This window comes from Elgaria multicarinata, chromosome 13 (genome assembly GCF_023053635.1).
Source record: "Elgaria multicarinata webbii isolate HBS135686 ecotype San Diego chromosome 13, rElgMul1.1.pri, whole genome shotgun sequence".
Classification (NCBI taxonomy): domain Eukaryota; kingdom Metazoa; phylum Chordata; class Lepidosauria; order Squamata; family Anguidae; genus Elgaria; species Elgaria multicarinata.
In genome coordinates this window covers 35534673-35559519 of record NC_086183.1, presented here as the reverse complement: position 1 = coordinate 35559519, position 24847 = coordinate 35534673, and the positions used below count along the sequence as shown (strand labels likewise).

Here is a 24847-nt window from a genome sequence, read left to right as displayed (position 1 = left end):
CCATGATATCTGGAAGAGGAGCCCAACACTCTCCCCATCAGCCAAAAGGGCCCTCAGCGCCCACCTGGGCATCTCTCACCGAAAAGCTGGCCCTGCTGAACTGGGCACCTAAAGCCTGGCACGGTGGCCACCCAGTAGTATGGGGGGGGGGCAGTTGGCTCCAGGGTGGCTGGTTGATGCAGGCAGCCATGCTGGGAAACGGAGGATTGCAGAGGAGTTGCGGACCAAGATAAATCCAGAGGATGTGACTGGAGTTGGAGAAACCCAAAGAGAAGGGGCTCCCTGTCCTGCACCCTCCAAAGCAGAACCCCCCCCCCCAAAATAGGCCATTAGAGGAGAATCCCATTTTGGAGGCCTCTGTGGGGCTCTTGTGGAGCTGGTAGATCAGGCGAGATGGGTTTCACTGACCCAGGTCTGACTCACAAATCCCTCCCACGGCTCAGCAAAAAGCAAAACAGACAGCTGGGGAGGAGGGACGGAAGGAAGGAAGCGATGCTTCCTCTGCTTGTTCCAGCAAAAAAGCGGCCTCCACCGAGGGCTGGATTCCCTCCATGAGTGGAAGCTGCTTTGGCCGGCGAGGGAGCCCTTTGCACCTGGAGGGAGCCCTTGTGTCTCCTTGGGCTCTTGATGGGCTGCAGAATCTTGAGGCCCAGCATGCGCTCCAGGGCTCTAGAGGCCAAGGCCTTTCCAAACGCCCCCCCCCCATTGCAGTGGAGGGGGGCACAACATGGGCATCCCTTCAAGCATGGCTGGTTCCCCCCACCCCACACCTGCGCCCCCTCCTGCATCCTGTTTTCCCCAAGCCAACCCTGGAAAGCAAGGCAGCAATCATTAAGGGGGCACTGGGGATGCCCCACCCATTTTGGCCTCTCTGTGCAATTCCCAGCCACCTCTGAACTGCAGACAAGCTGTAGAGACCCACCCACCTCCACCATGGAGGGGACAAGGCTCCCTTTCCCCTGCCCAGGGTCTTTTTAATTATTTGGTAGATTTTGATGCTGCTCTTCATCCAACGATCTTGGGGCAGTTTACACTGATCAAAATAGTAAAAGATGCACATAAAACAGTCCTTTTCAAAGGACTAAAAAGCAGCCTGGAGTGTGAACATAAAAGCAAACCTTTAAAATATTATTATATTTATTTAAAATACACAGAATGCCAAAGGTCTGGGGGGCAGATAGAGACCTTTCTACCTGGCACCTGAAGCACAGCAAAGGTGGTCCCAGGCAAACTCCTCTGGAAAGGAGTTGCACAGATAGGCGCCACATAGGGTCTTCTCTTGGGGTGCCACTGACTCACCTCCCTCAGCAGTCAGCCAGGCTGGCTGGGATGGGGGTGCTGTCCTGGGGTCCCCAACCATATATGGCTTCCAGCCTCAAACTGGGGCTGGAACGAAACAAGGCTCTCTACAGAGGGGAGGAACGTCTCTGCTGCTGCCCCCCAGCGAAAATTCTGGAATGATGCTGCATTCTGCAGCAGCTGCAGCTTTTAGAGCGGGGGAGGGGGGAAACCTGAGCCTTCCAGCTGTTATTGGACCTCCATTCCCATCAGACCTAGCCAGCAAAGCCAACAGGGAGGCATGATGGGAGTTTCAGTCCAACATCTGGAGGGCCACACATTCCCTATCCCTGTTCTGAGGGCAGCCCCACTCAGGATGCCTTGCAGGAGTGCAACTGAGAGGTTGCCAGAGCACAAACCACCTAGGCTGGACTATCTTAATGTCATCCCACAAGGGCGGGCAGGCAGGCACGCGCACGCACACACAATTCTTGTGGAACAACTTCATGGCCTTGACCAGTTGCTGTCTTCACTTGCCCTGAATCTGGGTAGAGACTTTCATTCCTGGGGAGACACCAGGGAGCTGAGTCACAGAGATCCACGCATCCACTGAGCAGAAGTATTTAGGTTTCGATGGCACCTGCTCCATCCCTCTTCCATCCTTGAAAACGGTTGCATCCGAGGGCACAGATGGCCAGCCATGCTCCAAGGGCTGGCATCTCAGCAGGGGGGCTCCGACCCCCCCTCCTTTCCCTCTCCCCAGGCCTTTGTATCACTGCTGGCCATGCAGGGTGGATTCTGTGATGTTTAAGGGACCCTGGAGACAGGCAGGAGAATTTGGCTGAGAAGCCTCAGAGAGCAAGCAAGTGGGAGTGAAACGCAACGTGTGCGCCAAGCTTGGTGGGACAATTCACGTGCCAGTAAAAGGATCCCAGCCCATCATGGCACAAGATGACAGCCGAGAAAGATTTAACCAGCAGTATGAGCTCTGGCAGTCTGGGAGGGGAGAGGATCCCCCCCAAAAGATCTCCAGGAAATCCCGGTTGGCAGCTGGGCATTGTTTGCAGATTCCTCATCCATGGATGATCCACCCCTGGGGGCCGGGAGAAGGGAGGTGCTTTTACAGTGCTTTTTATACTATATTTTGTATTTGTGTTTTTAACCTGTTGCTTGTTTTATTATGGTTTTAATTTTTGTGAACCGCCCAGAGAGCTTTGGCTATTGGGCGGTATAAAAATGTAATAAATAAATAAATAAATTTCAGGCTCGGTTTCAGGGCCCTGATTCTGCTTGGAACCGGGAGCAGGACTGCCCTCCCCACAAAACACACCCGTAAGACACAATGGGGTGCAGTTTTGGCGTCTTCACACGCCCGTTCTTCAGGGCCCAACTGAACGTGGCCTTCATTGGGTGAATGTGGCGACTGGGGCATGTCCCAACATGCAAATGCCTCTCAGGGGCGTGAGCAGGGCTGGGGCCAGAGCAGTGTCTTATTAAGGGCGGGGTGGCTGAACTGCCAGCCAAGGCCGTTTTCTCTCCCTTCCCCACAGAAGAGCAGATGGGGCAGCCCAGGTCTCTCGCCTCCTCTCCTCCCCGCGCAGCTCCCGTTAGTGCCTGGGCAGGGCTCGTGCGAAGGCTCCCCGCCTCTCCCTCTTCCTCCTGTCCCCCTCCCAATGGGATTTCTCCATGGCAGCCAGCGGCATTGGATCCAGCGGGGCCGCTCTGCTGGGCTCCCACATTTGGTCCTGGCCCGTCACAGCCAGGCATTTGCATCGGATCTTCTTTAAAATCTCCCGTCAGCGCCTGCTGCCCCCTAGAGGAGTGTGGGTGTCTGTAGCAGGCTGGCAGCGTCCTCGCAGGGCTCAGAAGAACACATAGCGATTTCTTTTAGATTTGAAACAACTCGTATGTTTTCAAACTAGAGGAAGGGGGCGCGCGCGTCCAACTCCTCGCTACCCCCCCCCACTTTTTAACCATTCACCACTTTCTCTTTTCCACGCCTGGGAGGGTCAGCGGGATTGTGGAGAGGCGTGGAGGGTGTCAGAGCCCCCCTTTCGCTGCCCCCCTTATTTTTCAGTCTGCTTTGTCCTCGAGGCCTTGCAGTAGTTACCTGCCTTCTCTGCAGCGCGCAGCCATGTGGGCTCAGAGGCCCGCTTCGGGTTGCTATAAGGCCCCGAGCCCCGCGGCCTCCCTGTGCTGGGGGGACTCGTGGTTTCGAAGTTACCTTGCCTGCCTCAGTTTGCCCTGCCTGGGTAATGGGTTCCTGCTGCGGGAGGGGGCTTCGCCCTCCCCACTAACCCATCGCCCCCGACGCTCCCCGCCTCTCTCGCCACCTCCTGAGGACAGGGGAGGAGGAAGGGAAACTGCTGCACGGGCGCCCCAGCGAGCGGGGCGGGAGGCTCGCCACAGTCCGAGCCGCTCCCGAGCACGCAGGAGGCCGAGGGCGCTCTCCTTCTCTCGCGGGTCCCGTCGAGCTGCTTCGTATCCGGGTCTTTCCAGGGGTTCAGGCTATGCAAACGAAGTGGGCGTGGCCTCCCTGCCTCCCTCCCCTGTGCAGGTGCGGCGGTGGGGGGGACGTGGCGCTCCCCCGTTGTGACGTCGGGCGGCGCGATTGGGTGTCGGGGCAGGGGGCGTGGCTCACCTGCGGGGTCTGGCCGCGGCCGCGGCGGCGGGGCACGCATTCCTCCCGCGGAGTGTGATGGCTGCGATGGGGCGAGCGGTGCGCGCGCGAGGCCCCGTGATGGCGCTGGTGCTGGGCGCCGTGTTGGTGCTGGGCGCCGCGGCAGGCTCGCTGCCAGGTGAGCGGGAGCCCCGATCCCCGTGCGTTTGGGGGAGCCTCGGCCTCGGCCGCCACAAGTGCCCTCTTTCCTGCCGTGGGGGGAGGGGAGGAAGGCTCGGGCTTGGAGTTCTGTCCCCGAGCTCTCCTGGCCTGTGATGGCCGTCCTGGGGGAGGGGTCCGCCTCTCCGCCCCCTGCCCGCTTTGGGCGAGGCTGCGCTTTGCCTGGCCGGGGGAGGGGCTCGCTGCCCGCCTGCCTCGGCCAGCTGTGGCGCCGTAGAAGTCTCAGTTGCGGGGGGAGGGAGGTGTGGTACGGAGCAGGAGGGCGGATCCCTCCCCCGGCGAGCTGCCGCGGGGGGGGGGGCTGCCCGTGCTTCTGTGGCGCACAGGTGGGGGCGGGACGGGCGCCTGGCCCCTTGCCAGTCGGGGGGCCCCTTTTGGGGGCCGGGACGGCGCTTCCCCCTCTCTGTCCAGGCTGAGCTCCGGGCAAGGGGCGCCACGGAGCCCCCGCCCGGGCGTGGAGGTGCCCAGGTGCGTGTTGAGCGGCAGGCGGCTGTTCTCCTGGGCTGCACCTGACGAGCACTCTTCTGGCCGCGAGGGGCAGCCTCGGGGTGGGTCAGTGATGCATGGAGGGAGCTGGGCAGAGCGGCTGCCTCATGCTGTTGGCCTAGCCAGGCCTCTGCCAGCGCCACCGGACTTGTGATGCCAGTGGTTGGAGGCAGACCCCTAGGGGGGGCAGGAGGAGCCCCGGCCAGGAAGAGTGAGCTTCCTGCCCTTCCCAGGCTCTGCAGGAGGAAGTGTTCCGTGTTTATGCTTGGCTCCAGGTGTGGAGGGGGTGGGGTGGGGTGGGGGGCACAGACAAAGGCCCAAGGCGAGTCATGGCACCAGTCCCATCCAGAACGGGTGCGGCCCCTGTTGTGCCAGCAGGGCTCAGTTGGCATGCCCGAGTTGCCCTGGCAGCTTGGCACAGGGGTGGAGGGAGGGTCAAGGGCCCAGTCTTTGTGAACGGGCTGTTTTGGTGGGGACAGTCCCCAACATGACAGCCAGCCTCTCCCGTTAATCTCCCACCACCCCATCCCCGCCCCTGTATTCTAAGACCAAAGTCAGTCTGTGCTTTCTGGAGCCAAGGAGGCAAGACCCCCTTTGTTGTGGGGCTGGGAAAGCAGTGGGCTGGCCCCACGGGTGTCGAGAGGGTTTTATTCTGCTGGCAGCTGAGGAGGGAGAATTTTAAAGCCCTGGAGCCTGGATTGATGTGCCCCCTTCCACAGGCTGTGGGTGCAAGGGGGCACGTTTGGGGGTCAGGGGAGGTGGTGGTTGTGCCTGCCCTCCTGCTGAACTGGCAGTGACAGGAAGGTGAGCAAAACCTGATCTAGCTGGGTTCTCCTGGGTTGGGCAACTGTCCCCCCAAACTGGTTCAACCTGTTTGGAGTGAGGTCACCGCAGCTATGTTTGCCTGACTCACCAAGTGAATGGCTGCCCTCCTGGACTTCCTTGTCTAGGTGTGGAGTCTGCCTGCATGTGGCGCCCCTCACTCTCTCCGCTTCCTGCTTTCGGTCTCTTCTCCCAGCCCCCTCCCCCCTTAACCTTGCAGAGGTAGCTGGGCTCCCCACCACCACCACACCATTGCCTTGTTATGGAAGGGCACATACCAAGCGAGCGAAATGATTGGAAGGAATATATGTGTGATGTATAGATGGGTGAAGCAGCATGCCGCAGAATTCTCCCTCTGTTGCACAGCTGCGGTGCTCTGCTTTCCCGTTCTGCCTGCTGGAGTGTGCCGTGTGGAAAGGGGGAAGCAGGTCTGTGCCCGTAGCCTCTTGCCCCACTTTCCAGTGTCTGGAAAGGCTCTGTTGCCATTTCCCAGCTGGCCCGGATGGTGGTGGGCATTTGTGCCTTTGCCCATGTGAGGAGTCTGGTGTGCCCTGGAATGATGGAGAGGAGTAAAAGGGCTCTTGGGGTGTGTGTCCCCCACCCCCACCCCGCTATTTGCTGATGGATAAGGAGGCCTGGGCACCTCTGTGTATGAGGGCTTCCCTCTACCTGGACTCACGCTCCTTCATTACTCAGTGCTGATGGAAGGCACCTTGCACATGTTCAGAGGCACACTTTTTCCTATCCAGAGCAAAGCTTGGGTGACCCTGGCTCATAGTTTTCATTTACGCTTCCTTCTTTATAGTTTTAGTGGGGACCGTTTTAAAAAACCTGCATAATCAACAAAAGATAACAGTTTAATTCAAAAGCACAATAAAATAAGAATAACCTAAAAACGATTTAGTCCTATTCTTTTTCAAATGGATGGATCTAGTAACAGAGGGAAATGGAGCAAGATATAACCCATTTAATAACAAATCACTTATACAGTTGTCAGTGATCAATAAATGTTCTTTGGGCAGCTTCCTAATGTGTGGCTGGCTTCTGCCACCTGTCCTCTGCCCACCCCCTCGTAACTGGAGTGGCCCCCGTCCTTTGCACTGTCTTCTGGTGGGGGAGGGGGAACTGAGGGTGTCAGTTGGGGCCTGGCAGTTGGAGAAAACAACCTGGATACCGTGGGATTTTTGTAATCCCTAAATAAAGCCTTTTGTTAATCTGTTGTCTTTCCAAAAACAACAGTCCTGTCATACCTTATGAGACTAACAGATCTATTATGATGATGCAAGCTTTTGGGGTCTGGAGTCCACTTCATCATGAAACGTCCACAGAAGTGTCCAGCCATAATGGGTCTGTTAGACTTTGAGGTGTTTAAAGGACTTTTGGGTTTGGTGTGACAAGAACGCAGCTGCCCCTCCAGAAAGTTATATATGGGGAGTAAAGTAGCATCAACCTGTTGGGAGATATTTTGGACCCCAAACACCAAGTGAAACACTGCAATTGCCTCAGACTGTGCTTTGACCTGTTTGGGATGCTGGGTTCAAACCTGGGTCTATCTGGTCTGAAGTACATTTACGTTTTAATTAATATTTAGAACCCTTCTTTTAGTCTAAACAGGGGTTGCAAGGCAGTGTACAAAAGAAAAAGCATTAAAACATCCAAAACAACAAACCAGATTCACAGCATAACTATCATAGAATCATAGAATAGCAGAGTTGAAAGGGGCCTACAAGGCCATCGAGTCCAACCCCCTGCTCAGTGCAGGAATCCACCCTGAAGCATCCCTGACAGATGGTTGTCCAGCTGCCTCTTGAAGGCCTCGAGTGTGGGAGAACCCACAACCTCCCTAGGTAACTGGTTCCATTGTCATTAAAACCCCAGAGAGCAGCATCAACCCCGTATAAGAACCACTAAAACTGAATGAAACAAAAATGTCTTCAGTGCCTGCCTGGAACTGAGCAAAGTTGGAGCTAGTCTCACCTCCCTAGGGGCATTCGGGGTGCTGCCACAGAGAAGGCCCTAGAACATGGTCTCCACCCACTTTTCCTTCCTTGGTGGAGGGACACACAGGACAGCCTCCAAAGACCAGGAGCCCCCAAAGCTGCCCGGGGCTTCGAGGTGCCTTTGACTTCAGTGCTGTTTTAAAGAAGGAGGCCACGAGGACAGTCTCCTCACCTGTATCCTCTCTTTGCCTCCTCCCCCATCGCTAAGAAAGTGCTCCACAAAAACACCTCACAGGAAGGTGTCCACAAACAGGCCAGGCAGGACTGAGTGGGGCGGGGAGGGGGGAATATAGTGTTTCCAGCCACAGGGAGGTCCACAACATTTACAGCGGTGGCTGATTTGGGTGAGGTACTGTCCCAGCCCAACCCCCAGTCTCCCTCCAGCCCAAACGCAGGCGTGGACCTCGCCCTGTAGAACTATGCCGCCTGAAATGTTGCTAGGCCAGGTGGCTGCAGGCGCTGAATGGGGCCACCCCAGGGCTGCGGATTGGTCCAAATATCTTGAAAACCCAGCCGAGCAGGCCGATAAATGCCTCTAGATCTATGGTAGCCACTGGGTTTGCTAACAGAGTGGAGGGGGATGATTGTCTAAGAGCTGCAACTGTGAAATGTGGGATGTATGCTTTCAAGTCACCAGGCTTTGCACTGACATGGAAGTCTGTCTGTGCTGGAAATGGGGAGAGGGGCCGTGGCTCAGGGGCAGAGCCCTTGCTTTGTGGGTTGGTGGTCCTGGGTTCCATCCCCGGCAGCAGCCACACGCCAGGCTGGGGAAGAATCATAGAATCATAGAATAGCAGAGTTGGAAGGGGCCTACAAGGCCATCGAGTCCAACCCCCTGCTCAATGCAGGAATCCACCCTAAAGCATCCCTGACAGATGGTTGTCCAGCTGCCTCTTGAAGGCCTCTAGTGTAGGAGAGGCATTCAATGTAGGAGAGACCCCCACAGGAGACCCTGGAGAGTCACTGCCTGCCAGTGTAGACAACACAGTGGGCTGGATGGACCAAGGCTCTTCTGTCTCAGCAGAAGGCAGCTTCCCACAGTCCTTTCTGGCCCTTGAATTTGGGGATATGAGCCCGCAAAGGGTGGGCCACGCCATCGGTGCTGAACTGTTTTCAGCCTGCCTGCCTGCAGGGGGCAGGAGCCTGGACTTTGGGCTGTTTGCGTGGCCACCTGGGCACCGAGTGGTTTTCAGCCTGGGGAAAATGCAGGGGATTTGGGTGCCTGAAGGGAGTGCGGACATTGCCTGGCCTTGGGCCGCAGAGGCCTGCTTCTGAAGGACATGGGAGCTTGAGCATTGTCCTTGAGCTCAGACTCTCTCGTCCCACACCATGTCCACGTTGCCCTCAGAAGCTTCTCACATGGGGCAAAACGTTATTTGCGTGATGAGCTGCAGCAGCTTGGCCTTCTCCTCTGCTTCCTTTCAGATATTTGCCACTTGCCCAAGGTCGTGGGCCGGTGCCGGGCTGCCTTCCCCAGGTGGTGGTACAATGCCACCAGTCAGGCCTGTCAGCTGTTCACCTTTGGGGGCTGCAAGGGCAACTCCAATAACTTCCTCACGGAAGTCGAATGCTTCCAGAAGTGCACCACAGGTGAGCGCCTGCCATAGTTTGGCCAACGTGTGTTCGGGGTGGGTGGGATGGTATTCCAGCAGATTCAAAATGATGTGCTTTCTCAGGAGCCTTTCCCCTCCAACAAGCCCTTAAAAGGACAGTTGCTGCCGCCGCCCTACCCTCAAATCCTTTATATCCCCACAGCCTAACAGCAGCCCCCTCTGCCCCACTCACCATCCCATGTGCAAATGGCTCCCTTCTGCCTCATTGCATGTTTCTAGGCCAGGTTTAAGACACACCGTGCATGGACCTTGGTGGCTCTAGAGCGCCGGCTGGGCAATTCTGATATTGTTTGTCTTTATACATGTGTTAGTGTCACCTATCAAACTAGTTCTCTAGGCAATGTACCGACCACGGGAGCAAACCTAGCAAAACACAGCACACGCCACGGCACAGGTGTCTTTCCGAGCGCCGTTCTGTCACGAGCAGAGGCAGTTGGGCTCCAAGGGCGGAAGAGCTCCCGTGGGCGCTCTGCTCCTCCCATTCCGTGCACAGCAACAGCCCCAAGTGTGGTGGAGCACGGCTAGTGGCCTGCGCTGTCCTGAGGCTGAAACTCTCTTGGCTTTCAGATGGAGACGAGGAGGCAACGGAGACCCCCGGCTGGCTCTCCATGAAGGGTAAGGCCTCCCCGGGGCAGTTCTGGGGTGGAGGGTGCCCGGAGTCTTTAGCTCTGCTCCTGGAGCTGGGGCGAAGGCCAATGGCTTTGTTTCCTGCCGAGGGCCCTGGGAGACTTTTCTTGATGTGAACCAGCAGCCTGGTCCCTGCCAGGAGATGAGCGAGCACCCTTCAGAGGGCAGGTGATGCTCTGCCAGGGCCCGGCGTAGCTGGCTGGGGTGTTTTGGGCTGAGGGAGTGGAGGCGATTCCTGCACCAGTCCAAGCTCGGCGGGGTGGGGTGGGGCCTTTCCTCCAGCATCAAGATGTGGCAATGACCGCCTCCTGCCCTCCTGCAGAATACTGTGCTGAGCCCCAGGACGTTGGCCCCTGCCGTGCCTCCTTCCCTCGCTGGTACTTTGATATGGAGAGCCAAACGTGCAAGAAGTTCACCTACGGCGGCTGCGGAGGCAACAAAAACAACTATGTCTTTGAGGAGCAGTGCCTGAAGCAGTGCTCTGGAGGTAGGAGGGAGTCCGGGGGGTGGGGTGGGTGGGGTGGGGTGGCTGCTCAAGGGAAAAGGGCGGTCCCAAGGAGAGCTGGCAAGCCTCCCCCCCATCCCCCGCCACCCAAATCCAAGGCGGCTTGGGAAGTGGCAAGCTTCTCCTTTCCAGAGAGCAGCGCTCGCCTTGTCCCACTTTGATCTGGGCTCTGGGAAGTTACCCTGCCTGGCTTCTCCCACCTGAGCATTTGCCCCCCTCCCCTCGTCCGTCTCGGCACCCTGGTCATAGGCGGTGGCTGGTCCTCTTGGCCTTCTTGACCTCTGTCACCACCTGTTCTCACCTCCTTCATCTCCGGCTTTTAGAGATCATTGAAGAACCTGCGGAGTTCCACCCGCACCTCTTCTCCAACCCCCTGATCCACTCAACCAGAGGTAGGTGGCAATTTGAAGCCTGGAGGGGGGGATCTGATGGGGGGGAAACAGAGCCCCAGTGCAACACCCCTGGTGTGGAGACAGGTTCAGGAGCGGAAGGACTCCGAGGGTTTGGGACTCTTCCCAAACGGAGGGCATCTAAACAGATTTGCCACGGAGGCCAACGGAACTCTTCCATAGCTGAGCCCCTCTTGGTGTTCCCCGGGAAGCTTTGCTGGACAATCCCGGCTGGGAGGCTCCTAACAGACAACCGCTCCATAACCCATTTCAGCCAGCAGCTTTGGGTCTCCCTCCAGCCCCTCTCCAGTTCCCTTTCCCTGAACGTGTTCTTGGTTTGTCGTTGTTTGTGGGGAAGCTTTGGGAAACAACGCCGCAGGCTGAGAGAGGGGAGACAGCCTCTCCCGTGGTGGGCTGAGCCCCCTGCCCTCCCTCGGCGCCTCTGACGTGGTGGCCCTTCCCTCTCCATAGCGGTGGTGCTTGCCGTGCTCCTGGCCATCATGGCTGCCATCCTGCTGGGTTCCATGGTGGTCTTCTTCGTCAAGATCTGCAGGAAGAACCAGCCGCTCTCGCTGGGCACCGTGTGGAGCACGCTGGACGACAAGGAGTATCTGATGAGCAACGCCTACACGCTCTGAGAGTGCAGCGGAGACGCTCTCCCTGGGGCGCGGCTGGGGCTCCAGCTGCCTGCCCATGCTGGGGGTGGAGGGGCAAACCCGGCCTCGACACCTCCCTCTGTAGGACCCCCCCTTCCCTTGGATCATAAACCTCCCCCGGGAGGGGCTCCCTTTCTCATCACGCTGGTGTCTGTCCAGGTTTGCTGACTGTTCTGCTTTAAGCACAGCTTTGTCCCACGCTCTGTCCGCCAGAGGCCTCTGGGAGCAGAAAGGGCATCTCTGGCGCCCGTCCAGCACTTTGGCTGCAACGCAGGGGGGCGTTTTGTTTCTTTCTGAGGGAAGGAGCAGGGGTGGCTGTGATGGAAGGGAGCCAAACGCAGGCGCCTTCAACCTGCGCTGAGGGCTGCTGTGGCTACCATTGCAGCAGCGCGTTCTGCCGCTGCCACCAAGCCATTGGCAGTGCCCCCTCCCCGGTATCACAGCCTACAAGTAGGTGGAGGTGGAATGCACCTCCCCAGCCTTGGGAGCAGACTTTGTGCCCCCCCCCCCCGGTGTCCAAGTAGCCACGAGGCCTTCCTTCCGCCGTTTGTGCGCGTGCCCGGCAGTCTCCCACCTGCAGCACCCCGGGGAAGGTCTGGGCAGTGGGGGGACATTGCAGACAGGAAGGCAGGTGGAGAACAAGGTGGGAGGCTTGTGGCTTGGTTCAGCTGTGGATCCGAACTCCAGGGCAAGAGATGTGACGGTCTGGGGAGTGGAGGAATGGGGAGGGGCACGTTTTCTTAAGGATTCTCCCCCGCCCCCAAATGGGAAAAAGGCTTTGATTTTTTTGTTTCCCCACCAGCTGGCCACATCTTTACTCCAGAGATGGTTCTCCAAACTTCTCCATCCCGGGGAGGGTGGGAAGGGTCAGAGGTTAAAGTCACTCCATGGCCGCTTGTTTTCCCCTCAGAGCAGAGCAGGCCATTGCACTGCAAACTGCCGTGGGGGGTGCTGTGGGGTGGGGGCAGGACAGGTCCGGCAGGTCCCTGCTTTTGTGGACTTTGGAGTCTGATTTTATGGCCTCCTGCTGGTGGCGACGGCAGGACGATTCCAGCCAGATCCTGCCCTCACTGAGTGGCCTGAGGCTCACAAGCGAAGCAAGCTGCTCCCTCGTCAGCCCCACGGCGACAGCCGATTCCTTCCACATGCTTCCTTGCCAGGTTGGCTGCTCTTGCCCCAAAGAGGGCCTCTAGCAGGAGGGGAGCAGCTCTTCCTCGGCACTGTTGCTTGCTGGTGCTCAGTGATGGCCGTTCATCTAGCTGCAGAGCGTGCCGCTTCTGGTGCCTTCAAGAGCCTTTCTCCCCCTGCCCCTCCCCCCTCCATCTCAACTCTTCCTCCATCAGGGCCGGCTGGTCCCCTTCTCCCGAGATGCCTCTTTTCAGCAGATCTAGGATTCCCCAACCCCACCCCACACACTTTGCAATGAGCAGATGGGATGGTTTCCAATAGCCATCTCCATCTCACCACTGGCGCCTTGGTCTGTGGCTTTCTCCTTGGAGCCCACTGGCTCAGGAGGCCCTTTTGGCCCAGTTTAAGGCAATCCTTGCCTGTGGGATTCTGGTGTTTCAGTCCATGGAACCAGCACCCTGATGCTGCAGTGCTGGCCGGCCAGCAGGGTAACACCAATGGCACGAGGACGACCCCCAGAGTTCAGATCCTCTGCCCTTGGCAAAGGAGAAGGCCCACTTCTCGCAGAACTACGGGCGCCTGTCCAGATCTCTCCTCCCAGCCGCAGGCCCCGTGCTCTCAGGCTTCTTTCCCAGGAGCCAAAGCAGTCCTCCTGAGACTGCATCTCTTATGGGAAATGGATCGTGGCCACAATCATTTCAACCCCGGAGCTTCTACCATGTGGCTTCTCTGGCTCCGGTGACTGGGCTGTGTTGTCCCTCACTTCTCCTGCCTCTGAGAATTCTCCCCAGTAGACTCCTCTGCACATCTTTCAAGGGTTTTGTGCTGCTTGGCTACAACTGGGTCCTGCGGGCTCCATCTGCCCAGCGTGACCCTTCTTCTTGCCTCTTAAGTGGATGCCCACCGTCCTTCCCTGGCAGGAGCAAGATAATGCTTGTGTAGCATTTTGTGGTTTTTTAAATATATGTATACTTTTTAAACAATGGAAACTTGATTGTGTGAAATCTCTTTTGGAATTATTCTTTTAATTGTCTTTTTAATACTGCAAGGAACTTTGAATACAACAGAATAAATCTAAACTTTTTTTGGTGGTATGCATTACCTTCTTTTGAATGGAGACAGTTTTCCTAACTGCTGGAGCACAAGCAGGGCACGGGGGTGGTCCAAGACCAGGGAAGTGGGGCAGGGGCAGCTTTGGGGGCAGTTAAAGGAAAGGCAACTAAGGGTTAGAATAGGAGGGGCAGAGGCAGCCCCCTACACACACCACTGGTTCATGGTGCAGCCTGCAGCTATTGGGTAAAATTGCAGTGTCCCTGTTGCGCCTTCCCCTGGAGCCAAGCACTGAACTGCTCGCTCCGCCTCTGGCCACAGACTGGGGGCTGAGTGCTGAGCCTAGCCGTGGCAGGGCCTGTTGCTGGGGAGGTGGCTCTTAAGTCGCCTCCAGCTCATTTCTGGGCAACCAGCAGAACGCTGGGCTGCCCTGCATTTCAGGGAGGCGCTCCTGCAGCTATTCTTTCCCTCCTGGGAACAGTCTCCCATGGCTGTGCTCCTCCTCGTTCCCACAGGCTGCAGTTCCACCGTTGGGAGGGAGGCTTCTCACCACAGCCTCCTGCTCTGGTCACAGCAACAAAGTACGGAAGAGACAGCTGGGCCTTGGGAGTGCCTGTCTTTGGCCGCATGCCAAGAACAGAACCACGCTGGTTAAACATCAACACTTTATTGACTCCCAAGTTGCTGCTCACAACATTCCTATGCACGGCAGAAAAGGGCTGGCAGCCTCTAAAGGAGATGGACCAAGCCCAGGGTTTATGGGTGGCAGCTGGGTTAGGGTGGCTGTTTCCTTACTCTGAATGGATCTCGGAGAGCAAGGAGTCCAACTGCTTTCCTACCCTTGCAACCAGACCTCCAGCTGCAAAACAGGGGTCCCTGCAAGAGTTTCAACCACAGCAGGTTCTCAGCGCCACCCTCGAGGATTTGGGTGAGGAAAGATGCACCCGTGTCCTCCTGCATTGAGCAGGGGGTTGGACTTGATGGCCTTATAGGCCCCTTCCAACTCTACTATTCTATGATTCTCCTTCCCCCCTCCCCCCCAGGCTGAAACAAGAGTCAACTAGCTTTTAGGGGGCCCAGTGAGTCTTCTCTGAAGCCACATTGCTCCTCTGGAGCTCAAGTATAGAACCCTCGCCTTCCCCTCCCCGCATCAGTCCAAGCAGGAAGAGGGCTCCCCAGCCCCCTGCTTGGGGTGGAGCAGCTCTTTTAAGGTGAAGGAGTGTTGCAGTCCGTACCTCCAGTCTCTCGCAGAGGGTCAGCCCTGGCCCTTTCCCCCTGGCTGTCCTGACACTTGGCGCAGGCTGCAATCTTCATGCCGTGGATGGGAGAAGAGTCCAGGGCAGCCCTGAGCGCCAGCTGAGCACCACCGTGCCGCTGAAGGTCACCTGACAAAGACGAGGAGTGGATGAGCTGGATCCGTGCCAAATGCCCTGTGGAAGAAAACGCAGGAGATGGCACCTGGATCTTTGCCCTCAGCTAGGCCCAATAAAGTAGGAGGTGCCTGGGGCAGGGAACAGGACGGCGCTGGGGGCGGGGTGAGTGGGGGAGGTCCCGGGCTGCTCCGGGGCTCCTGGCCAAGGCCCTGGAATGGATCTTTGCACTTCCAGAGAACCCAGGCGTCCTGGGCCCCAGGCAGGCAGGTTGGGTGCAGAGGAGAGACAGACAAACGAACCGCGGGACCTCCCCCGCCCCGCGGACTCACCGCTCGGCCCCCCCGTGGTAGAAGGCCCGATCCTGAGCGAGATGGCAGAGGAAGAGCCACGTGCTGATGGTCTCCATCCAGAAGATGACGAAGAGAAGCCAGACGGAGGAGAGGACTAGCAGCTCGCAGCCCATGGCGCCTGCGCTGGGGTAGGGGGACAAGGCCGAGACCGGGGGTGGGGGGGTCATTCACGCCGACGCCGACGCCTCCAGCCCTTCAGGAAGTGCGGGGAAGAGCGGGGGGCGGAGGCGCAGCGCAAGGCCAGCCAGCTGTTTCCTGGCCCGCTGAGCCCGGGGAGCAGGAAGGGCCCCTTCCCGCCCGCCTCCTCTCCTCACGACCCAAGACTCGCCTCCTTACACCAAACCGACGGGGCGGCTGCGGTACCGCTTCTCCCCTCGAACGCCTGGATCCTCCCGTCCACGGCCCGCGAGGGGGAGGCGAGGGCGCGGCCGGCCTCTCGGCGCTGGAAGACAGCTTCATCGACCGAGCGCCCGACCGCCCGCCCAGGAGGCGGAGGCGGAGGCGGAGGCGGGCGGCGACCTCCTCCCGGGGCAAGGCTCCCGTCCCCGCGCCCAGCTCCCCCTCGTCGCGCCTGGGCAGAGCCGGGCAAAGCCTCCTCGGCACCATGGACTTCGACCTGGCCGCAGGGCAGCCCGGACAGATGGCGGCGGGGGGCGAGGCGGAGCGGGGCTCCTAGCGGGGCCGTAGGGGTCCGCCGGCCGGGGGGGGAGGGGGGCTCCCGGCCTGGGGCGACTGCGGGCATTGCAAGGACTTGGGAGGCCACGGGGCGGGGAACGAAGCCCAGCCCAGCCCAGCCCGCCCGCTTGGAGCAATCGCCGCCTTCTGCCGGCCCCGTCCTCTTGTGGGAGCCAGAGTGCCTGTGTGGGCAGAGCAGAGGAAACGGGAGGGGGCGGAGTCGTGACTGCTGAACGCGCAGCGCCCAGCCCCCCTCCACCCCCCAGCCCAGCTCTCGAGGAGGTTCCAGCTCACTCCCCCTCCAGCAGCTGAGGCTTCTTCCCGCCCCCACCCCGCCATTTGCCTGCAGCACTAGGACCCGACGCTGGGAAGCCTGAGCCCAGGACGAAGGGCCGAAGAGCGGGGAGCCCGAACCCACCCCTGCTGCCCCCCACCGTCCTGGCGCCGGGGCTGTAGGCCAGAGCCACCAGGTGAGTGCAAGTGGCCACGGTGCGTGGGTGGCGTGGCTGGGAAGCGCGCTCAGCATCACGCCCGCCCTGGAACTCACCTTGGGAGGCCGGAGCAGCCAGGCCCAGAGCTGTGGGATGTGGTGCAACCCTCTCTTCCTCCCCTGCCCCCCCCCCCCCCGCGGAAGGCATCCCCCACTCCAGCAGCAGCAGCAGCAGCTCCTCCTCCTCCAGTGACAGTGAACAGAAGGGCAAGGTAAGAAGCCCTTGTGGCTAGTGGGGGTGGGGAGATGGCAACTGTGTGCTCACAGCTTGGATGACGGAGGGCATCGTCTAGGAAAGTCCTGGGAGGAGGACAGGCTGGAGTCTCTTCCGCACTGAAACAGGGGGAGCAATGGAGCACTGAAGGAGCAGATGCAGCTTGCATGAAGTTATTTGTCCAAGAGTTTCTCCCCACTTGCTCCGTGGTGATGGGGACCCCTCCTCCCCAAAGAGGGAAACCGAGGCCAGCAAATACCCCCAAACTGCCCCCTCGTCTCCCAAAGCAGGGCAGGTCTCAGGGCAGCAGATTGGCAAGGATGCCTCACTCCCAATGGCAACAACAACAAAAAAGGCTTCCCCCCTACTAAATTAGGCTGCTGAAATCCAGAAAGCTTTGCAGGGGTGGGGAGGAGATAGGAGTAGACGTGTGTGCAAGATCCAGTCCGGGCACTGTGTTCTTTTGCACCTGAGTCTGCTTGGTGGACCTTGAGGTTCTAGTGAAAAGCAAAGTAGGTCCTACTGTAGCGGAATATGCATTGTAGTATGTAGATTTCATAAGAATTTACTGTATCTTGTGGGTGTATCTAGTTCTGCATGTATGTGTCGTGAAAGGAGTGTGAATAATACTTCTTGGGAATATGTTCTTGGGAATGGAGGCAGGCTGCGGGTTGGTCAAGTGCTAGAAGCAGCCCATAGCTTAATTTAGCAGGGAGACCTTCATCTAGGTGTAACTGGTATCAGTGGCAGACCCGGCTGCATTGAGGGGGGAAAGGAATAGTAGTTATGACCAGGCCCAAAGCTGAAGAGAAGGTCATTGCCATCATGAGGGCTATAAAAGGCCAGTTTGATCCGTTTCAGGAGGAGAGCCTGGGAGAACGAGAGACCCGCCATATATGTGCAGGCCACTATGTCCTCCGTTTAGGTCATGATGATAGATTGAGAGGAACCTTGGTTTTACCATGTTATCAATATGCTTGCTATCTTATTATTTTAGTGATTATATCTTGTGTGTATTTAGGAATGTTTGTGATCTGCCTCATCTTAGCTAAAGCTTGTTATTCCTTCGGACTGCTTGAGCAATAAAATGAAATCTTTGATGCCATAATTGTGTTGTCTGGCTTGAGAGACGTTTCAGGCACCGCGACCTATTTGCATTAAGACTAAGTAAAGACCTGCAGATCGATTGCTGAGCGGGTCTGTCCTGTAAAGCTGCAGTATTCCCTCTTGATCCGGTGACTCTCAAGTTCAGGACTGACTGCTGCCCATCCCTGTCCTAAACAGTGTGCAAGTTGACCAGCCTGTGGCAGCTCAGCCTTCTGTGGCCTCCTCCGCCCCACTGCACTGGGCTCCTTGGGACAGAGCAGGCAGGGCAGGAACAGGACAGCCACCTCAATTGCACACCAAGGCCTCTCTGCAAAGGATAACCTCCCTGTTTCCTCCAGGGCCCTGGCACTGGCCATAAGAAGCAGAAGCCCAAGCAGAAGAAAAGCCACTGACCTCTGCACATGGCCTGAGTGAGCTTGCCTCACCAGCACCGCTCCAATGGGTGTGGCCACATGCTGCCACGGAGGAGACACGGCATGCGCTGCTGTGGCTCAGCAGATGCTGCCCCTCCCTGCTGGTCATACATGTTGCCGTGTTACTGACGATAATAAAAGGCCAGGCCCACAGCCGCTGTGAGACTCTCACTTTGCTGGAGGGGGTGCCTGGGAACACACAGGGGCAGGAAGGGTGTTACCCTTGACCTGGTATCTGGACCGGAGAGGAATTGTGAGTCAGCAAGGACCAACCTGCTGTTTGAAGCGGGAACCACGGCAGAGAGCTCAGGCATGAAGCACCAGGAAGAAGATGGAAGCCGGTCCAGGCCAAGGTCATCTACACCAGCCCTTGTGACGGCCCCCCCTCCCCCAGCAGGGCACCTCCCTCTCCTCTTGCAGGCACTGTGCTTGGCAGAGCTTTCCTCAGCGCACCTGGCAGCCCCCCACCTCTCTTCTCCCGCACACCTTCACTCCATGAAGCTTTCTGAGCAGGGACCTTGCGGTACAGCAGGTGCAGCTGCTGGGTCTAATTAGCAGCAGCAGGAGGAAGCTGCAGTTAGAGAAGCCACCACAGCCCGCAAGAGCCTTCCTCTAGAAAGGGAGCCCCACTGATTGCAGGTGTGGTGGGGAGGAGCTCTTTCGGCCCCATTCCCTTTCAACTTGGTAGAGAACAACCCACAGTGTGGTTTTCACTTTTTATTTTGCTTGTTGTGGGAACAGCACAGTCAGCCACACTACTAACCGAAGAGCAAACACCATTTGGGGCTGGGGGGGATCAGACAGGCTCCTCTAGACCCCGCCCCAATTGCCTCCCTGCTGCAGTAGTAGAGTCACTCGCAAGCAGCAGCGACTTGAGCTGACACAAGAGATGCTTGGACAAACCAGTGCTTCCACTCCAGCCGCCACTGTGCCCAGCAAGCACAGGAGCCGTGCGACGCATGCAGAGGTGAGTGGGGTGGGCGCAGTGCCTCAAGCAGAGGGAGCCACCCTGGCGCCTGCCTTCTCCCTTTCCAAAGGAGAGCCGGGAGCACCAGAAGCAGCTGCCTCAGCCCTGCCCGCCCGCCCACCTGCCCTTCTCTGATCCACAGACACAGCCCCGCTGCCCACCAGCCCACGCCTCCACCACGTCACACACGCATCAACATTAGTAGGCATCATTGCGGTGTTGGCTGGAGCAGCAGAGGCTCAAGACCGTGTCTCTTTCAAGCTGCCTTTCCTGGAGAAGGGCCGGGCTTGTCGGAGCAGGGCCATCAGTGGACAAGGTGGAAAGTGAGCCAATACATGATGAGCGGCTGTAGGCCAGCCACAGCCATGGTCAGGTACATGCGCAGCTGGTTTTTGGCACTCCGCACCAGCACTCCTTCTGCGGCTGCCTCAGACAGGATCTTCAGGCGCAGTGTCCGGATCTGGAGGGGAGTGGGAGGGAAGAAGCACTGAGGAAAGAATGGGATTAAAGCACTCAGCTGAGGGGAGTGGGGCTTCGGGGATTCTTGCCGTGAGAGTCAGAGAATCATAGAACAGTAGAGTTGGAAGGGGCCTACAAGGCCATTGAGTCCAACCCCCTGCTCAATGCAGGAATCCACCTTAAAGCATCCCTGGCAGATGGTTGTCCAGCTGCCTCTTGAAGGCCTCTAGTGTGGGAGAGCCCACAACCTCCCTAGGTAACTGGTTCCATTGTTGTACTGCTCTAACAGGAAGTTTTTCCTGATGTCCAGCTGGAATCTGGCTTCCTTTAACTTGAGTCCATTATTCCGTGTCCTGCACTCTGGGAAGTTCGAGAAGAGATCCTGGCCCTGCTTTGTGTGACAACCTTTTAACTATTTGAAGAGTGCTATCAAGTCTCCCCTCAATCTTCTCTTCTCCAGGCTAAACATGCCCAGTTCTTTCAGCCTCTCTTCATAGGGCTTTGTTTCCAGACCCCTGATCAGAGAGCTTCGGCTATTGGGCGGTATAAAAATGCAATAAATAAATAAATAAATTCTCATTGCCCTCTTCTCAACATGTCCCAGCCTGTCTGCGTTCTTCTTGAAGTGTGGTGCCCAGAACTGGACGCAATACTCAAGATGAGGCCTAACCAGGGCCTAATACAGGGGAACCAGAATGCAGCCCAAAATAGCACTTGCTTTTTTTGCAGCCACACCACACTGTCGGCTCATACTCAGCTTGTGATCTACAACAATTCCAAGATTCTTCTCATTTGTAGTATTGCTGTAACTGTGCATTTGGTTTCTTTTTCCTAGATGTAGCTCTTGGCATTTATCCCTATTAAATTTCATTCTGTTGTTTTCAGCCCAGCACTCCAGCCTATCAAGATCACTTTGAAGTTTGTTTCTGTTTTCCAGGGTATTAGCTATCCCACCCAATTTTGTGTCATCTGCAAATTTAATAAGCGTTCCTGCACCTCCTTGTCCAAATCATTAATAAAAATGAAGAGCACTGGGCCCAGGACTGAGCCCTGCAGTACCCCACTCGTTACCTCCCCCCAGTTTGAGAAGGTACCGTTGATAAGCACTCTTTGAGTCCGATTCTGTAGCCAACTGTGAATCCACCTAATAGTTGTTCCATCTAGCCCATTTTAGCTAGTTTGTTAATCAGAATATCATGGGGCACTTTGTCAAGAGCTTTGCTGAAGTCAAGATATATGATGTCCACAGCATTCCCACAGTCCACAAGGGAGGTTACCCGATCAAAAAATGAATCAGATTAGTCTGACAGGATTTGTTCCTGACAAATCCATGTTGGCTTCTAGTAATAACTGCATTGTTTTCAAGGTGCTTACAGACTGACTTCTTTATAATCTGCTCCAGAATTTTCCCAGGGATGGATGTCAGACTGACTGGTCTATAGCTCCCAGGTTCCTCCTTTTTGCCCATTTTGAAGATAGGGACATTAGCCCTCCTCCAGTCTGGCACCTCACCCATCTTCCATGATTTCACAAAGATAATAGACAGTGGTTCTGAGAGTTCTTCTGCTAGCTCCTTCATTCTGCTAGCTCCTTCATTACTCTAGGATTCAAGGGCTTTCCCAGAAACATAAATAAGGGGGGGGGGTGGAATCTGCCCTCCCTTGGGCAGCAGCCTCGGACACTGACAACAAAGGGGCTTCTGCAAGAGATGCCGCATCCTCCATCTAACACCAGGCCGACTCCTGGTGTGCAAGAGACCAGAGTCTCACTGAGGAGAGGCAGAAGCAGCTGGAACTTGAGCCCCCAACCCCACCACCTCTTACCATGAAGACAAAAATCGTGACACAGCACCAGCTCAGCAGCAGGTAATAGCCCGTCTTCCCGAAAAGCAGCCCGGCCAAGAGGCCCACAATCATCCTGGTACAGGAAGAAACGGGGTCAGCATAGGGCCGAGCACTCCCTCCACCCTGGGGAACCCTGAAGCGATTCAGGCAGCCGAAGCTGCCCCCTTCTGAAGCCAGGGCTGTTGTCTTCTGGCTTGGCCACAGAAGCAGGGCCTCCCAAGTATGCTAGTCCAGGCTACTCACCCAACGTATTTGTACCCCGAGAAGGCAACCAAATCGATGGTGGACAAGTCGGTGTTGACAGTAATCAGGTAGAGGCTGATGAGGACAGCCAAGACCTCGACGATAAGCCAAGCCAGGGCCGAACTTGCCTGCAATCCCAGAAGGTCTGGGGAGAATCTGTAAGGCAATAGTAATGAATGGAGCCTTTAGGGTGGATTCTCGAGCAGTCGGAACTGCCATGGCCTTCTGTGAAGGCGCCCATGACGCAGCAGGCCTGTTAGAGCCTGAGCCTCTCTCACCCCACCTAGAAAGGCCCAAAGGGCAGCTGCCACCGTCAAGGAACTGAGAACAGAACATTGATCCGATCCAGGACTTTCAAAGACATGCTTTCTGATCACCAAGGCATTCTGGAGAGCTGCCTCTCCCCCACCCCCAGGAATTCCGGGATCTCTGCACCTTGCAGAAAGGGATGGCATTGGGCAGGGTGGGGAGCAACAAGACAAGCAAAAAAGACGCACCCCAGCAAGCTCTCACCTATTCTGTGTTCCTAGCGCCAGCCCTGCCACCAGAATGTAGGTGATAAATGCCATGACTGTGGAAGAACAAGGTGCATTAGCCACACCAGGGACTGGCTCCGTTCTGGGGAAGATAATCCTGCAAACGCTGGATCATCTCCCTTACGACACAATGAGTGTAGGCAAGTGGAGAGGGGAGGCCTTTCCCACAGCAGTCCCACGCCTCTGGAATGGGTTTGCCCTAGGGGGTCTGTCAGGTCCCACCTGTGCAAAGGTTAGGAAGACCCCGGAGACTTACTTGCGGCCCTTTTGTGAGTATGTTTCATGGACATTATGCAATTATGTTTTGGATTTTATTGCCATTTGTACTACTTGTTTTGATGCTGGTTCTTGTTGATTTTTTTTTCTGTTTCATTCTTATTGTGGAATTTTATTGTGTAAGCTATCGTAAGGGAGCTTTTGCCCTGAAAGGCAGCCTAGAGAGGCACATTTCCAAAACAGCACCGATGCCACGCAAGATGTTCTTTTTCCTTTTTTGTGGTGGGGGCAGGTGGCCAGAAGCTGCTGCTGCTCCAAAGCTGCCCGCACTGGCCTTTACCCCGGGGCCACGCAGGGAGTGCCATACCTGGAATGTAGAGGTCAGGGGCATTGACATCAAAACGCGGTGCCACGGGGGTGTCCTGCTGGTACTGCACCTGCCAGTCCTGCCAAAGACACAGAGACAGGCAGGATGGTGCCCCTGCTCTGACCCACGGCCCAGCATCCAGGGAGCACAAGGGGAGCCAGCAGCCGAAAGACCCACAGGCAAGCCTTGGGGGTGGCTACGTCGCCCGCCCAGGTGGGTAAGACTCCGTGGGAGAGGGCCACAGGGAGAGGCATCCTCGGCTGAGCCTCCGGCAAGTGGTGCCCCACTGCTCCTTCTCCACACCGGCTTTTTATTTAACAGACCCACAGAGACCAAAATTGTTTCTAGGGTGGATTACGACAATAAGACGCACGGAGGCCGCAACGGAGGGAACCTATCAGCAGCTGCAGCCTCAACAACTGGTGGCCTGGACGATGACACCACCACCACCCCGCCACGCCCCACCTGCTGCATTGCAGCTCACCTGGTGCAGGAAGGGGAACAGCAGCAGCCCCAGTTTTTTGCCAACATAGACGGTGTCCACCGCGAAGTAGTACTTCAGCTTGGTCACCGGGATGAAGCGGTAAATCTGGGGGGGGGGGAGAAAAGGGGACTTAGCAGTGGGGGTTGGAGGGGGGGCTGCGCCCAACCGCAGCGGCTTGTGCCTGGCACTCTGCACATGCTCTATGACAGCCTTCCCCAACGTGGGTCTTCCCCTCCCCTCAGCCCCAGCCGCCCTGGCCTGGGGGGGGGGTCCAAGAGCGATGGGAGTTGTAGTCCAAGCGACGTGCGTGTGTGGGCAGGGGCCGCTCTGAGGCGGCCACTCACGTTGCGGTCCACGAGCTCCTTGCCCTGCGTGGCCAGGCTGCTCCCGTAGGCCGCGGCGAAGCTGGAGACGGGCTCAGACAGGAAGGCGGCCTGGTCGGGGAAGGCGGCCCTGCCGGGAGGCGGCCCCGCGGGGGCGAGCGGAGGGGGCGCCGCGCTCGTGTCCTCGAAGAGCCGGTGCGGGTCGGTGGCGGCGGGCAGGCGGCGCTTGGTGGCTGCGCAGGGGAGGGAGCAGGCGGAGCCGGTCAGGCGGGCAGGCCGGGCGGCCCAGCGGACCCCTTCCCGCCCCGCGGGGAGAGGGGGGAGAGCCCGGCCCCGACCCACGATACTCACGCATGCGCGGCGCTGCTCCCGCGGCGCCGTCCAGGCCCGCCACGTTCATGGCTGCTGCTGCGGCGGCGGCGGCGGCGGCGGCGGGGGACGGGGACGGGGATGCCGCCGGATCGCCTGCCTGCCTGAGGCCGCCCGCGGCACCCAATCAGCGCTCGCCGCCAGCAGCCGCCCAATCGCAGAGCACGCATCCCAACGGCGGGCGTCTGTACGTGAGCACCGCCATGACGCCAGCCGCTGCCTCCGCCCTCCGGGGAGAACTATAAAGACGGACCTGCAGGGGCGGGGAGGCCCGAAGGGTTGCTAAGAGACAAGGGAGCGGCGGTGGTGGTCCCCCGGGTCATGTGAACCGAAATCTACGCTTTTGGAACGGTGAATCGGCCCGGCGCTCTCCCTTGCAAAATGGCGGCCAGAAGGCGGGAGGGAATGCCTGAGCGGAAGTGACGTCGCAGAAACCCTTCGTTTCTAAGCGACGGCGAGAGTCGCTGGATCAGGCCCTGACAGCGCGGGATGGGGGTCCGTGGGCGCCCTGTGGCTAGTAGTAGCCCGATTCTCAGGAGGGGGCTGCGCCCTCCGTCGCCCTTCCGGGGGCGCCATATACAAGGCCCGCCCCTCCCGCCTCGCCGGCGGCCTTGTTGGCCTGAGTGGGCGGAGTTAGGATGTCTTGGGAGGGGGAGGAGTGATATATAAGGGAAGGACTGAGGGGATTGAGGGAGACTTTTGGGGGGGGGGGGAGACTTGTTAGGGACTCTTAGAGTCTGTAGCGCTCTCTGTGGTTATGGTACTTAAGTTCTGGGAAATTTGAGGGTCAGTGTAGTGAGTGGTGTCTTTAGAGTGTGGTGTGCACGTAGTGGAAGTATATTAATACTGATAATAAAGAAAGTTCAAGAGTGATTGTGTGAGAGAAAGGAAAGCGTGAATGTGAGAGTGACAGGATTGTATGGAAGATTTCAAAAAGGTTGTTAAATGGTTTATTTGAAACAAAGCTTGTGAACTTTTAAAAATAAATTTTGATTGTTTTTTTTAAAAACTACCACAAAAATCC

At 57.6% G+C, this 24847-nt stretch overlaps 2 protein-coding genes across 2 annotated transcripts; one reads left to right on the top strand and one right to left on the bottom strand.

The window, feature by feature from the left end:
• Nucleotides 1-3940: 3940 nt before the first annotated feature.
• SPINT2 (serine peptidase inhibitor, Kunitz type 2) lies at nucleotides 3941-13378 on the top strand. Its single transcript, XM_063139999.1, has 6 exons — nucleotides 3941-4076; nucleotides 8851-9015; nucleotides 9606-9653; nucleotides 9988-10152; nucleotides 10494-10562; nucleotides 11031-13378. Exons 1-6 carry the CDS (start codon nucleotides 3977-3979, stop codon nucleotides 11195-11197), a joined length of 714 nt encoding a protein of 237 aa, XP_062996069.1. The 5' UTR covers nucleotides 3941-3976; the 3' UTR covers nucleotides 11198-13378.
• Nucleotides 13379-18719: 5341 nt separating this feature from the next.
• On the bottom strand, nucleotides 18720-23869 carry YIF1B (Yip1 interacting factor homolog B, membrane trafficking protein). Its single transcript, XM_063140710.1, has 8 exons — nucleotides 23806-23869; nucleotides 23476-23687; nucleotides 23132-23236; nucleotides 22648-22726; nucleotides 22042-22099; nucleotides 21529-21684; nucleotides 21265-21358; nucleotides 18720-19442 (listed from the first exon to the last, which is right to left on the bottom strand). The coding sequence occupies exons 1-8, from the start codon at nucleotides 23852-23854 to the stop codon at nucleotides 19287-19289; spliced, it is 909 nt and encodes a 302-aa protein (XP_062996780.1). The 5' UTR covers nucleotides 23855-23869; the 3' UTR covers nucleotides 18720-19286.
• Between the last annotated feature and the right edge of the window lie 978 nt (nucleotides 23870-24847).

Coding starts and splice junctions, on each gene's coding strand:
- SPINT2 (XM_063139999.1), top strand. CDS start 3,977: ATGGCTGCGATGGGGCGAGCGGTGCGCGCGCGAGGCCCCGTGATGGCG. Junction 9,654..9,987: donor CGGCTGGCTCTCCATGAAGG/GTAAGGCCTCCC, acceptor GCCCTCCTGCAG/AATACTGTGCTGAGCCCCAG. Junction 10,563..11,030: donor CCTGATCCACTCAACCAGAG/GTAGGTGGCAAT, acceptor CCCTCTCCATAG/CGGTGGTGCTTGCCGTGCTC.
- YIF1B (XM_063140710.1), bottom strand. CDS start 23,854: ATGAACGTGGCGGGCCTGGACGGCGCCGCGGGAGCAGCGCCGCGCATG. Junction 23,237..23,475: donor AGGAGCTCGTGGACCGCAAC/GTGAGTGGCCGC, acceptor CCCCCCCCCCAG/ATTTACCGCTTCATCCCGGT. Junction 21,685..22,041: donor GCGCTAGGAACACAGAATAG/GTGAGAGCTTGC, acceptor ATTGCCTTACAG/ATTCTCCCCAGACCTTCTGG.